This window comes from Ixodes scapularis, unplaced genomic scaffold, assembly GCF_016920785.2.
Source record: "Ixodes scapularis isolate PalLabHiFi unplaced genomic scaffold, ASM1692078v2 ptg001458l_1__unscaffolded, whole genome shotgun sequence".
Lineage (NCBI taxonomy): Eukaryota > Metazoa > Arthropoda > Arachnida > Ixodida > Ixodidae > Ixodes > Ixodes scapularis.
The window spans coordinates 141745-156566 of NW_024610152.1; the positions used below are offsets into that span (position 1 = coordinate 141745).

Sequence of the window (14822 nt, forward strand, 5' to 3'; positions counted from 1 at the left end):
TTGATGCTACGTCCCCGCTAAATTTGGCGGTGTGCAACGGTAAATGCTATCACATTCATAGATAATCACCCTCGTGGTTTCAACAAAATTGCCTCGACCATCAATTTGCTGCCCTGTAATTTCTTGCATTTTTTCTCTTCACCATGGGTGGAGAGAGAATCGTACAGGATTTTGTGGCCAAGCTAAATTGCAAAAAGAATGGTACGCTCCAGGCCTCTCAAGAGCTATGGAATAACTGGGGCTACGGGTGCGAAAAGCTTGGCTCGTGGCACCGCACTTATTGTCCGTCCACTCGCCCGCTCCATTTCGCGTAAAGTCCGACTGCAACCAATGCTACGATCCGACGGATCGTAGCGTTGGCTGCGGCTCATCGGACGCTCGTTAAAAATTCAGTTAAAAGCCAATCGTGCACAGAGATTGCACCGTGATCCTGCACATTTTTTTTGCGCTCGACCGGTTGAGCCGGCGATAGCAAAACACGACGACGACGAGCGCCCGCGAGGATAGACTCTTGGCCCCGCTCAATTGGCTCCACCGGATCGCAGCACTAGCCGAGATCAAGTTAAAGCGGAGTATGGCTTGAATCACTTCACCGAGTCGCCTGCTTGCTCTGGAAAGGCGCCGCTTCAGAGGCTGGTTCGGGCATTTGAGTGCGAGTGACCGTGTTACGACTGCCTCCAACCAGATGGTCGTTGTGGCGAGGGAGGTCCGCATGACGCGTTGTAGCGGAACGAGAGAAGCTGTAACGCGGTCAATTACGCTCGGATGCAAGTGTCCGAGTTGGCTTTGCATCGCACGCTTTGGGGTCATCGAAAGTTAGAGGGTTTTGGTAGATTGTTTCGACAACGACACGACGCACGCGCAAAGGCATCTGCGGAGTCTCAGGTGTCGTTGTCGGAGTCGTCGGGACGAAACTCCCCCAAGGCACGGGACGTTCCATCTTCCTATAACATAAAACGCCAAGCGATCCAGTGTCTATCGACCTTTTGCAGTGCCGACGCGCACGGGAACGTTGTATCTTGTGCATCATTGCAGTGCTCCATTCCGTACCACCTCATAAGCCCCGACATCCTGTCCTTGCCTTGTCGAAAAATGGGCACCCCCCAAACTCCATCGTCGTGGGAACACCCATTAACATCACATAGGGCACTAATGGTCGCAATAAGTTGAATAATTAACTAATATCCGTTAATTAACTTTTTAATTAGTTAAGTAAACATGGTTCCATTTAGAAACTTGCCGAGCATCTTCAAGAACCTCAAAATCAAAACAGGTACCAGGCTGCCGGTGCAAAAATGCAATCGTACCACTTTACAGCAAGTGCGAGGCTTGGCGATGTAAAAATGTGGATGATAAAGGTGCATAAAGTTACCATACAAACAAGCATGGGGCTCGTAGTGCAAAAATGCATAAGATAAAGATGCAGATGATGGTGTGTAAAGTTACACACTTAGAACAGGCACAATCCTGGCAGTGCAAAAATGCAGATGACACCACTACACATTTATCGTCCTTGTTTCCGCACCGCTAGCCTCGAGCAAGTGCACCACCACACCTCCCATGTGCTCTAAATCTCTCAAATTTACTGATCTTGTGGTTTGCGATAACGCTCAGCAGGTTCCTTTTTAGAACCATGTTAGTTCTCACTAATTAAAAAGCTAATTAACAGATCTTAGTTCATTATCTGACTTGACGTGACGATTGTGTTTAGAAGGCTGGCACATGTATCCAAGCTTCTTTGGAAACGTGACCCATCACATAGTGAGGGGTCAAATGAATTATACCCGTTTTCCATAAAGAGCAGAAGTCAGTACTGCACACTACGACAGTAACTTGCCACAAAGCGGCTAGACAGCTAATATTTGGTGCTGTTAACATATCTGTGTTTTGTTGTTTTACATTAGATTCAGTAGTTCTTTTACATTGCCATGCTTGTCTCTTCTGCCTTCAACTATGTGCTCACTAACAAGGTCAAGAGTGAGTGAACAAACTAAAAACAGCAATCAAATGGCACTTCTCCCCCCCCCCCCCAAAATGGATGCTCCAGGTGAATAACAGACATCATTTTATTGTTCTGTGTCAACAACCAATCGTGTTCTCCGTTCCCCCAATCCATTTTCAGATAGCAACTTTTGTGGCCTCCACACACTGCAATGACCCACCAACATTTGTAAACCATCAAGTCACTGCACATTATTGATTCCCTAATAAAAACCACTACTGCAAATAAATAATCCCATTCGGCACATTTGAACAATAGTTCAAGAAAAGAAGTTTAAGCGTACATAATTTACTGATTTCCCCGATACGATCATACGTTTATCATCAGTTGCCTGCCGGCCAACACGGGCATTCCGTCTTTGCGATCGCTTCGGTGTCGCATGGACTTTGGTTGTGCTAGCAGAGTCGAAGCACCATCAAAGTTAGTGATTTAAATATTTTTGGAAGAGGAGAGCTCACTCAGCGTTTTACAGTATTTTAGAGGAACTAAGATGAAGTGAAAAAGAAACTTCAGTCACTGTGTATGTTAAAATGGGCAACATCAATGATGCAGCCTTAAAAAGTGTGCAAAGAACACGTGTTTGTACACTGCTGCAGAAATTGTGCGCAGTTCGCGGACTGCACGAAACTTGTGCACAAACAACTTGTGGCACACAACTGCACAGGTTGTGCACACATTTTTTCGCACAAATCAGTAAGAAAAAAAAAAAAGCAAGAAAACTTGTAATTAGTTTTATGACAACTTTTACACATAAATAGGAAACCAGCTAAAAAAATGTCTGGTGCTTGGTTACAAATCCGTGGCTGCAAAAAATAAATGCACAAAAATAGCAAACAAAAACAAAATTTTTTCTTGGTAAACACTTTTCTGCTGAAAAGCAGAACCCACGTTCAGCTGTGGGTTCATTTGTCAGTAATGGAAAACTTTTTAAACCTACTGTCGCAGTTCATGTTTTGGCCACTTGGGAGTTGATTGACTTTAATGCAGTCGCAAATAAACGGCTGTGCCCATTCTGACAGCTTTGTGTAGTTGCCGTTACAGAGCCATTGCAGCTCCATGCTCGACCACAGAGCTCTAACGGCCATGGGTTGTGTAGACTGCCGTTTATTTGCAACCATAACGCAGTTTAACAGCACCTGGTGGCGAAGCTGTGAAGCCGATATCCTAAGCTTGCAGATTGGGCAATAAAACCACCGAATCCAATAAGAAAAACAAAACAAATGCAGTCTCTTTGGTGGTTACAGCACGGCAGACTCGATCGGCAAGCTCCCAAAACTGCCACAAAAGTTGTCTGAAACGTTTGTGAGAAAAGTCAAGGTTGTAGTGGTTCCCGATCAGGACGGCCATTTCTCCTCTTGCTGTGGCTGGGCTTGGCTTGGCTTCCATTACAGTGTGATGGCCATCTGGAATCCTGGTGCCCAAAGCATCTTCAAAGAAGTCCCTTAAAAAAAAAAAAAAACTTGCTACATAACCCAAGAAAAATTTACGGCTCTCAGTGTGATTGACACTGCAAAACACAGAAATTTCTAAACATAAAGCAAAAAATTGTTCGGTGCTTATTCCTTCAATTCATACATGTCGGATATTAGAAAGCACTGACTGCTTTCTACAGGGTGTCTAGCAAATTATTATTTTGAAATTCCCCGACTTTTCCAGGTATTCCCTGACAATTTCAGGTGAACTTCCCTGACCACTGTAGAGGCGGTTAAATATATAAAACCATTACAACACACGGCATTGAGCATTGAGCACTATACGAATCATTTTGCAAGGGCTTAATCTAACTTGAATATTCCGACCGCCTTCGTCCACCATAGAGAAACGAGCACTTTCTTGCCGCCGACATAGTCAGTGAAAAGGCCACTACTGGAAACAATGAAAACACGATGTTCAACCATACACATCAATAACCGAATGGCAACATGGCCGCAAGGCCGCCAGATGCACACTTTCGGCTTAAGGTTTGGATTAAACTACGGTCTGCGACTTTCCCATTTGTTACTAAATCTAGTAGCTCTGACTGAATCTAGCCTAGTGTCGCGCCCTCAATCCAATTCCATCCAATTCAAGGCTTGGACTGGATTTTTCGGCTCTTCCCTTTGCATCGGGTAGCATACTTTACACCGGTTAAGCAGAGTCTGCGTTCCGCTCTAAGCAGAATTTACTGCCTATTTTTCTGCCCCCAAGTCGTCGAGCCTTTGCTCAGGGAACTTGATGGTGTTTCTTGCTCATTTTCTCTAACAGGGCTCGCTTTTCGACAATTTTCCTGACAATTCCCTGATTTTCCCCAGTAATTAAAATTTCCCTGACAATTCCCAGTTTTCCCGGTCGCTAGACACCCTGTTTCTAAAATCAAACATTTGCAGATTCTATCTTCAGCCTTCCTTAGTGGTTCACCCAACATACTAACTGATCTTAATTTGTATTAGTAGCTTTGTCCCATTTTTCTCCCTTTTTGAATAATAATCAGGAGTCTCATAATCAGTTTTCGATTCCCCATCGCTTTACGCATTGCCTTTCACATTTTCTCGGTGGTAGCCGCCAGTTTCGGTGACTAGGTCTTGTTAGTCAAACCTCTTGTCTTTTTGATCAACTACGACTAAAACAAACATGAGAAACTTGAGTTTTTGCTTCGAATAGAAGCATAAGATGAAACATGTGAAACACGCTGGGTCGAAAAGGAGTGGCAGTACCTCGTAGGACAGGTTTGTTGGTGAAGACGGTGACGGCACAACCGGCGGGACATGGATTCCATGCGTGGCACTGGAGCCGATGCACCAGATCCCTCGATGCCTTCCAGCTGGACATTGGTAAGACCCATCACCACAAGGATGCATCACCACTGGAACCCATCACCACTAGAACCCATCACCACAAGAGATCATCAGCTCAGGGGCATACACAAGGACCCGCAACACAAGAACCCATCACCACTGGGAACCATCACCACTGGGAGCCATCCCTACCAGGAGCCATCCTACTGGAAGCCATCTTTACTGGGAGTCATTCCCACCAGGACCCATCCCCACAAGGACCCATCCCCACAAGGGCCTGTCACCACAAGGTTATCCTCTCATCTAATGTCTGCCAACCCTGCCCGATACAAGTGAAATCAAAACGACATCCTTATAGGGTGCCCTTTTTTACGAAAAGAATTTCAATTGAAGTTGAACACCCTGTAAGTATACACCTTGGCATGCATTGCAGCGATGTGGAATATATACTAGAGTGTGGCCCTGCATGTTGCAGTAGGGACAAAAAAAATATAAATGTAGTAGGTGGGAATGGTCGCCAAGTCTTACTCGTCAATCTTGCAATTCTATATGCACAAGATGTTCAATTCGTTATTTCTCCAACTGGAACCCGCTTTGTACTCTTAGTAATTGCTGGATCGCACATCCTTGCTTGTTCGCTGCAGCACAACTGCGGCCACCTGCCAACTCCGGCCACAAGACGGCGAGAATGAAAATCTTTGAAGTGTGGCCCATATGGTCGTGTGCAATCTGTTGACTAATCCCAATTAGGCAAGCCGCGTTCAAACGTCAAGTGCAATTAAGTAGGTTGATAATGAGCCAGCACTGATTAGTGATGAGGAGCTGTTGTGCGCAGTATTCTGTAAATCGCCTAATGACGAAAAAAGATGTACATATCTTCCCCCATCTTCCGCCGCTACTGGAAGCTGGATTAAGCTCGCTTCTGGACCGCGAGAGCCACAAGTATACAGTCGTCACAGTAAAGTAAGACGCTGATCCAGAGGCACATACGGCTTCACGCACATTGCACTTTAAAAACACATTCACACGGTGTCGATTCTTGATCGGTATCCAAGCGTGCGAAGGCACAGAGACACGGTACTTCGGCGTGCCAAGGAAGCTTTGAACACGAGGCGAGACCGGCGAAACTTGCTTTCGACGAGTTGTGCATTTTTCCTGCGGCACTGCGCTTTCCTAGAAATTTCCACATGTTTCTCAACAGCAAGTATCAGGCCTCACCCCAGGATCTTAAAGGTTGTCTTCGGCGAATGACAACGAACGAGTAGGAAACGTGTCTTTAGCACGCTGCTGCCGGCCTCTGCAATGCCAGCAAAACAAAGAAAAAAACGGCATGCAAGATGGCTGTCCAGTGGTCGCACTCACGGAGCGGGGATGCGCGATCCAGCTATCGTCATTGAGGTCAGTGGAAACGACCTAAAACTTTGCCTGGATATAGGCGTGGTGGCAAAAAGGGGCCCAAGATCCACCGGACAGTCAGGATCCCACTTACCCTTCCGAGTCGTCAAACGGCCGCAGCAGCTTCTGAAGTGGCCGCACCTTTGCAACCCAGTATCGTCCTGCGAGCAACCGGGGATATGAATGCTGTCAGAGTCGATACCGAAAAGAGTGAAATAAGGTTATTAATTTTTACCCACGTTAAAGAGGCAATGAACCCCTAAGCTCGCCAGAAACATGTACATAAAAAAAGTCCTTCAGCAAAAGCAAAACAAATACAGTCACCGACCGATTTTTCGGACTCCGATAATTTGGACTTGTTCAATATTTCGGACCTAAAGGTGACCTGCCCAATAGAAAATTAGCATAATCACGACTGATGTTTCGGACAGCTTGAAGTCCAAAAGTTAGATTTTTCGAACAAAATCGTCGCGAGCAATCGAGGGGGGGGAATGCCCCTGAGGAGCCACCATTTTAGATTCTATGTTGGCTGCACGTGGACTGGCTTGGTTTGACAGCGCTACTCGAGTACTGCTAAGTCCTACCGCTAAATGACGCTATGCTATGTCTTTTTTTTCTCTAGCTGCGCGGCATTATTATTATCACTGTTGCCATTTTGCTTTGTTTATTCGTCATTCTGCACATCTGCAGTCGTAGACATGCGCCTCTCATTTCGTCTCAGTGAATTGTGTTTTGCTAAGAAGCGCAGAAAGGACTTGACCATAACACTAGAAAAGAAGGCAGCGATTCTCAAGCTAATAGAAAGTGGCCAAACGCAAGTGGAGGCGTAACCTCAAGCAAAGCACTATTGATACCTTTTTTAAGCCCACTTAGACGTAATAAAGGCAAGTTTTTTAATCTGCCGATTTTTCGGGCTGTTCTATTATTCGGACGTTTTTTCGGTCCCTGCAAAGTCTGAAAAATCAGTCAGCGACTTGGCAGCATTATTTATGTTTCGAGACTCATTTCGTGTTTGAAGCAATTCCAAAACATGCTTGCATTTTGAGATGTCAACCCCAAAATAGAAGCATGTTTTGGCAACACTCAAATGAGTCTCGCGTTGTGCTTAAAACATTTGTTTTTCAGGGGAAGTTTATTTTTTAACATACTGTCCTATCTGAACATTAAAAAAAAAAAAAATTGTGTGTGTCTTTTTAACAAGCTGAACACATGCAAAACGTGGCCGGAGTCAAGTTGTTTTAAAGCAATAGCTTTACGGGCGACACTTTGCAGAGATTTCGACATGGCCTCCTGTCATCGCCGCTACAGGAAAACCCTTCTTTCCGCTCTTGATGCGAGGCCAGCAAGGAGGTTAGAAGTACTAGGAGGGGGCACGTTGCAATATTGGTGAAGCCTAGTCATAAAAAGTGTAAACGGTTTTGTGCCCAGCGTGACCGCAGATCTCTCTGGCGACTGGTGCGCGTGACATGTCACGTGTGAGATGGATGGTTGTTTGTAGAAGGACTGCTTGCAGGCTTGCGCACGCTCAGTCCGGTAGGTTTTATCAGATCGAAAGCTAGACTGTGGTGTATTCTAGTACCCCATAGCAAGACGAAAGTTAGCTATGGCCACGTGATGTGGTCACGTTGGCGTGGTAAGTGAGGAGAGTAAGGAGAAAAATGAGAAAGAGGCGAGGTGTCAAGGGAGCATGGCTTGTGGAGGCTACGCGGCTGGCGTCATGCCCTCTCCTACCCTTCTATCCTCCTTGGAGGCCAGAGAGGCCGGGTCTTCCTGTCGGCCGCTCCGGCATCCCGCCACTAAAGACGCGACAAAAGGAAAATCTTCCGCGTCGTCTGCTTGAAAGACTTGTCTCAAACATTACTTGCGTTACACAAAGTTCCACTATGGCAGTATCCAGCTGCTACACGTAATGTTGGATGGTTTTAGAAGATTCCACCGCACTTACCCACTTACTTCACAGATCACTGGTGGCAGTCGTCAGTGGCATCCACGACGGCTATGAGAATTAACCACGTTGCACCTCTATCCTCAAGTATGTGACCGCACCATTCCACCCGCATTGCGCAACCGTGCTACAGGTATCGCTTTCGTTTCTTCGCACATTGTGGGCGAAAAATATGACCTTTTCCATATTCACACTCATGTATTTACACCATCAAATCTAGTGCTTCATTTTTCGTCCCAACTCCAAGGAACAAATGTATGTCCATGTCACCCTTAGATGACGCTATTTTTCTTTTGTTCATGATATCCTACATCATTCTAGATATGGTTTCCACGCTCAAATTAAAAAAAGTAGAGAACATTTAATATAAAATGTGGGTGCCACAAATGCAGTTGCAAAAATGCCACCCAGAATAAAAAAAGCTTGGGATCAAGTGGATTAGAGTTTTCTGCAACTACAACAGAGGCATAGTGCCCATGCAGCTACATTATTCTAGAATAATTACTCCAAAAAGTAGTGCCATCCCTACGTCTTATGGTTTCTAAAACAGATCCTCCATAAAGCAATGACAGTAATGATTAAACAAATCTACAATGTCTATGCATTCTAAAATATGGCATATTCAAATACTACTGTAATATTTTTCTGCAGTCAGTGCCACAGTGGAATTAACAATCTATCTAAAAAAATGTCTATACTAAAACCTAAGACGAGGCAAAAAAAAAAATTGCCGTCTCAAACTCTGCGACTAACTTATTTCGCAAACTCATCTTTATATGCAATGATACCTCCTCCACACCATCTCAAGCTCCAGTATGAAAATTATTCGTCAGCTTGAGTGAGTTTTTACTTTTTCCACTTAAAAATGCTGATATTGACATGCCTGCAAACTTTGAAGGAAGTCTTAAAAACCACCTGCTGTGAAATACTCTTTGACGACTCTACACCCTCCCGCTTTTGTTTGATTTTTAAGTTGTTTCTAATTAATTTTTAATCTCATTGTACACCATCAACAAGACGTAAGCTGTTCATGAACACAGAAAATGAACAAATGAATGAATGAATTCCTGCAAGCATATAGACCATAGGAGTGGAAGCAAAAAACAATTTAAAGCAGGATTTGTGCTGGTTGCAGTGATATTACCTCTGGTGATGATACTGTGTGCATGCAAACAGTACAAAACGGGGCGGATGAAAGCGCCATCAATTCGCATGTGGTGCCGTCGAGACAATGCTGAGATGCCAAAGGCGAGTTCCCGCTTGCATTGCTGGTGGTGTACTATGTACCATATTTTTTGGTCTATAAGTCGCACCTCTGTACAAGTCACACCAATATAGCTGTACGGTAGGTGCGGCAAAACAGCATTGAAAAGCCCGCATGTCCGTGTTATGATCGCAATACATGCGCAAGCGAGAGCTGGTCCCAACCATCCCGTCAATGAATTAAATGAGAGATAAAATTCCCACAGCAAATTTCCGCATCCTTATAGGAAAATTTGAATATAAGTTGGTACGACTTGTATGCAAATTTTTCTACAAGGATGGACCTTAACTGAAGAGATTCGCCATGGGGATTTTATTTTAGGTTTAATTCATCAACGAGGATTTGTATAAAACACACCGAAGGAAATGTTAAAAAAAAAAAATTACCGTGATTTTTTACACTCGAAAATATGGTACTGGTGGGCAGTAAAGTGATGTACATTTCCTTTTTTTTTTTTAAAGTCTGTGTAACACACGTAACAGGGTTTCATGTTTTCGGTGTACGCCGATAAATCTTGAAAAATCCTTAGGGCCAGTTCTATCAAAATCAAGAAAAACCTAAAAACCCAGAAGTAGAGCTGTCGTTGAAACATAAACACCCTAGATTAACAGGAAGAAAATCTTTAACTAAATGCTGTATTTTGTGTTGCCCCCAACACAGCATGCAGTGAAGCGTCCATAAGGTTGCTTTTTCCTTCGGGAAGCACTATGCTTACCTGTTTCCTTACTCTTATCTGTAGCGGGGCATTTTAAAAGAACATCCAGGTCACACATACACTCCCTGAAAGTTGGGGAAACCCATGTTCGTGTCCCATTTTCATCTTATGCCCTGCCGGATCAATGCTAATTTTTTGCCTGACACTAGAAATGGACACAGAAAAGCACCAAATTTTTGTGAAAAAACAAGCTTAAATTAAAAGAATGTATAACCCATAAACATAAAATCCTTATAAGAAAGAGAAAGTTTGAGAGAAGGGAGGATTGTGCCTTAGTTTTTCTATGTAATGTTAATCTGTAAAGTTAATTTTTCCTCTGTTAAAGGGACACTGACAGGGTATTTATGCTCGCCGAGGTTTTTAGTTGTACGTGACATATGAGAGCTCAACTACCCAGAACAGAATTTGTGGCTCGAAATTCGTTTTCTTTCCGCCCGAAAACCGCCGATCAAGAACTGGCCGGTTCGAGTCTCACTCACTCTCTTTTCCGCGGTCACGGGACGTTTTCTAAGGTATCGATGCGACCACCAAATTTAATCGAAGTCGTGGGTCACTGAAGGGACACACTCAATATTAAAAATAGAAAAAAATATGAAACCCATTTTTTGTGGCTTCTAAAAACCTGCAAATACGTTGATTGAAAAAAAAAGTTCCACAGACAACCGGAAGCATTCTGTGCGTGCGTCGTTTCGCGTATCGTGGGACTCGCAGGGACGGCGATGGCAGCGGACAACGGGCGTGGGACCTCTATTTCACAACTGTCGTTCGCGGTACCGGCGAATTTTGTCCGCCTTTAAAAGAGAAATTTGGGACTGTTCAAAAGGATTGGTATTCATGCCGTACGACACGCCCGACCACCAAGCCGATTTGCACGAAGACGTCTTCGAGCCGTCACTCCCTTCTTGTGGCTGAAGACATCGCTCGCGCAAACGTCAAGCGCGACGTGTCTACTTCGAGTTGAATATGCACGCGTACGATTTCTTTACTAGGTGAGAATGTCGCCAATGCGTGGTGCAACCGGACTTCGACCCTGGAGTGCTTTTGCTAGAGAAAAATCGGCAGCAAACTTTCCAACTTACAGTTTATCGGCTGAATTGTTACTAAGGAAAGAGATCCCCCAGTATCGAAATGCGCCAGTAGCTCAGTGGGTAAGACGTCCACTACACACGCGGTAGGACCGGGTTCGATCCCCCGTGATACTTTTTTTTATAATATTTTCTGATGTTTACATTTCTTTTTTTTTACAATTATTACTGAAGAAACAAAAAAATAAGAAACAAATGTTGTGGACGACACGTCGCTGAATTAAATGGTATGGGATTTCCTTGTTGACACCTGCGAACTCAATGTAATCACTTTCCACAAAATGTAAGGAGCATATAAATCAGGTAGCGTCCGCTTTCCGAGGTGCCCGTAAATGGTCTACAGGAAATGCAGCCAGCCATTGGTCCCGATCCCGTTGATCTTTCGGAAATTCTGTCGCACAATGCCACTTCTGTTTCGGACGCAGGACATGTGAGCCAGCTCTTCACGCAACATCTTGGGTGTATTCTTTTCGGAGCCGATCAAAATTCACCACGGGCACTCACTACTCATCTCTAACTCCTCAATGTACAAAACAACTCATCTTGGAGTACAGAACAACGAGCGGAACATACATAACTGCAAAAGAATCCCACGGCGAACAGTTCCCGTACGCCGCATGTCGTCTGCTACAAGAAGGAGAGAGAAAAAAAAAAAAGAAAAAAAAAAACACGGTCGGGTGTAGCCACGTGACTTCCGCCACTCCACTCTCTTCTCTCCACTTCTCCGACCTCCGTCGGGTTTCGGTTTCGGTTTCGAGCAGTTGCGTCTTTTGGCTTTATTAAAAAAATATGCTACTCTGTTGCAAAATATTAATTGGGTAGTCCTCCGACACCATAATGAAGCGCCTGGCAAAAAATGAAAAATATTTTTTGGGGGGTGTCAGTGTCCCTTTAAGTTAATTTTTGTCTCTATTTTCGCTTTACCAGACATTTAATCTGTTCTGATATTTGTTGACTGGGCAACATTTCACCTTTCTCTCTAATCCATTTGTGTTATAACAATGCCGCCACTCTGAATATCGAGATCTGTGAATCCGCCTCTCTGTGTGCCTGTTGAGTAATTCACTTTTTTACTAACTATTTTCGTCTGAATGCTCCATATTATATTTCTATTAGTGTGTCTTGAGTACAATAATGTATATTTTTGTTGGTTATTTATAGTGTTCTCAATGTGGTGCACCAGTCCAAAGACCAATGCGGTTGTTTTTGGGCGCTCGAAATAAAGCTGATTATTATTATTATAGCCGACCCCCGCACTGGCCAATGTGACTAAACGTGCAAACAAATAAATAAATGCTACAATACAAAAAATACTGCCCCCCTCCCCCCCTGCCCCCGCCCCCCCCCCCCTTGTGTTTTACACACCTGTGTCAATGTTCCACTGGAAGAGGACACTCGCTCGATACAGGGTCCTGCTGCTGCCTTGCTGTGGCCTGCAGAAGCAAGCACGGCCTCGTGAGATTGCACGATTATCCTTAGGTGCAACCTGGAAATGTCTACTCTTCGGTAACTACTTATCGATCGCAATAAAATTTTCAGGTCAGGCTGGCAATCATGTGGAAGAGCCGCATGCATCCTTAAAATGTGGCCCCTCGATATCCGCCCCATGACGTCGCGGGAACGCTACTTTTTGACGGGACTTCCATACTTTGTTTCGGCTTAAGTCCTGACGCAGCCAACGCTAAGAGCTAGTGGGACCGATCAAGCAGTGTCAAAAGCGCAAGTCACTAAGCTTTGTCTGTTGGTGATTGGTTCTGCGATGACAGAACACTTACAGAAACACGACGATGCCGTTTTGACGCCGTCTGATTGGTCTCATCGGCTCGTGGCATCGGCTGCGTCAGGACTTAGGGTGAAACGAAGTATGGCGCCAAGTGCCGGGATCCCGACTTCCGACGACATGCCGCTCCGGCCTCTGTAACTTCATTCGTTGCCGCCCCGGGACCACTTTTGATGTAAGGGCGGGTGGGATGCTGAACGCACCAAACGAAGATGCGTTCGGGGTGTCCTAGTACAACCGAGGAACCGCATGTCTTGCCGCAGTCGGATTTGAAGACTTACCCGGTGGCCTCACGGCTCGACTCGGCAGCTTGAACCAGCAGAGAGAGCAGGATTGTGGTTGTGCCGTTCTCGGGACAGAGCTGCAGCAAACGAAGAGAATCGGTCACTAATAGCACTCAAACCGTACCTCCAGCAGCACGAAGCTGTCAACTTGCCCAGGGTCGTCAACGCGTCGTCTGCACAGAATACATTTAGAGCCGACGTTACTAGATCAAAGTTCATTGACAAGCTTCCTAGAATGCCCGATGCCTTTTCGTGGCACGTCTGCTCGGCAACGCTCGCTATGCTATCGGCCCAGCCCATATGGACAGAAGTGACTGAACCGGTGGAACGTTGGATGCACATTGCCTGCGGTGGGAAGCAATTCTATCGAGCTTTTTTATAGTGAACAAAGTTTGTGCAAAATGAGCATTGTTCGAAAACAGTCTTTGTCTGTTGCCCATGGGACGGGTGCTGCTAGGATCAGTTTCTACCCATACCTGCTCGCGTTTAATAAATGAATGGTTTAATGAAAAAAAAAAAAAGGCGAAACTGACGCGGGTCTTAAAATGGTCAAAAAACGCGAAATTTCACGTTTTTCAAAATTCACATATTTGGATTAATTGTAGTCTAAGGTACCTGCCTGCAAAGTTTCAATGTCGAAATCAATGTCTAAACATGAAAAAAATGATATTTACGATGTCCCCGCAGAGCCCTAACACAGCGAGTTCAATGAAAACAAGTGGAACTTCGCGCCCCGCGCGTTTCGCGATCGCTCGTCGGATCGCGGCCATCTTGGTCTTGTTGAAAAGCCGCTTATTTTCCCCACGTCCCCATGCCATTCGTTATCGCGACAACATCGGGGAACGTCCGCATTCCGTGGGTTTCGAAAGCCCCAATTGCGATCTCTCATTGGCCTGCTAGCAAGGTGCCCGTACGTCAGAGCACGCGCGGCGCCTAGCGCCCCTGCTATTGGCCTAAACGCGCCCCTCCGCTCTTTTTCTCCTTTCCTCCTTTCCGTTCCCGCGCTGGCGAGAGGTGCGTCGTCTGCTCCTGGGCTCGTCTCCGCCCGTCTCCTTAGGCCTGTCTGCTTTGTTTCCTCCGTGGTCGAGCGCACGTTTTAGTTCCCGTTTGCGCGCTTGCGTTGAATATTGTTGGTTCGTTTTCCTACGAAGTCGCGCGTGTTTTGTTTTGTTTCGCTTCGAGTTCTCGAGATGCCGGACGACGCTCGGTTGAAATCGAGCACGCGGCAAGCGTTCGGAAGGAAGAGGAAGCGACCGTGGAACAAGAAGCCGAAGCTGTCTGCTGCAAGTGCGCCACCGCGATCGGCACCGCCGGATGCCTTGGATCTTCCGGAAACATCAGCCGGAGACATCGCGACTCCATGCAGCAGCGGCAGTTTGTCGAGCTTTGCGAGCGCGGTTCGTGTCGACACCGCATACTACTCCACGGCCGAGCAGGCGCAACGAGTCGCACGATCGGACGAATGCAAGCGTGCGCTATCGGAAAAGTCGGCGACCCGGCGCAAATTCGACCTTCTCGGCGTCACCACAGGAGGCAAGACGCGCGACGCTGGGACACAGTTCATTGTAGTGGACATGA

The 14822-nt window shown here is 45.6% G+C and overlaps 1 protein-coding gene across 2 annotated transcripts in view; it reads right to left on the reverse strand.

Moving 5' to 3' along the window:
• Positions 1 to 2048: 2048 nt before the first annotated feature.
• Positions 2049 to 14822, reverse strand: part of LOC8052811 — an 86146-nt gene continuing 73372 nt past the window's right edge. For both annotated transcript variants that reach the window (XM_029976670.4, XM_029976618.2), the window contains exons 10-14: positions 13242 to 13321; positions 12546 to 12613; positions 6266 to 6332; positions 4696 to 4802; positions 2049 to 3443 (exon numbers count right to left, since the gene is read on the reverse strand). In XM_029976670.4, coding sequence (XP_029832530.2) covers positions 3388 to 3443; positions 4696 to 4802; positions 6266 to 6332; positions 12546 to 12613; positions 13242 to 13321 — 378 coding nt within the window. In that variant the 3' untranslated portion in view covers positions 2049 to 3387. The remainder of the gene's footprint in view (positions 3444 to 4695; positions 4803 to 6265; positions 6333 to 12545; positions 12614 to 13241; positions 13322 to 14822) is intronic.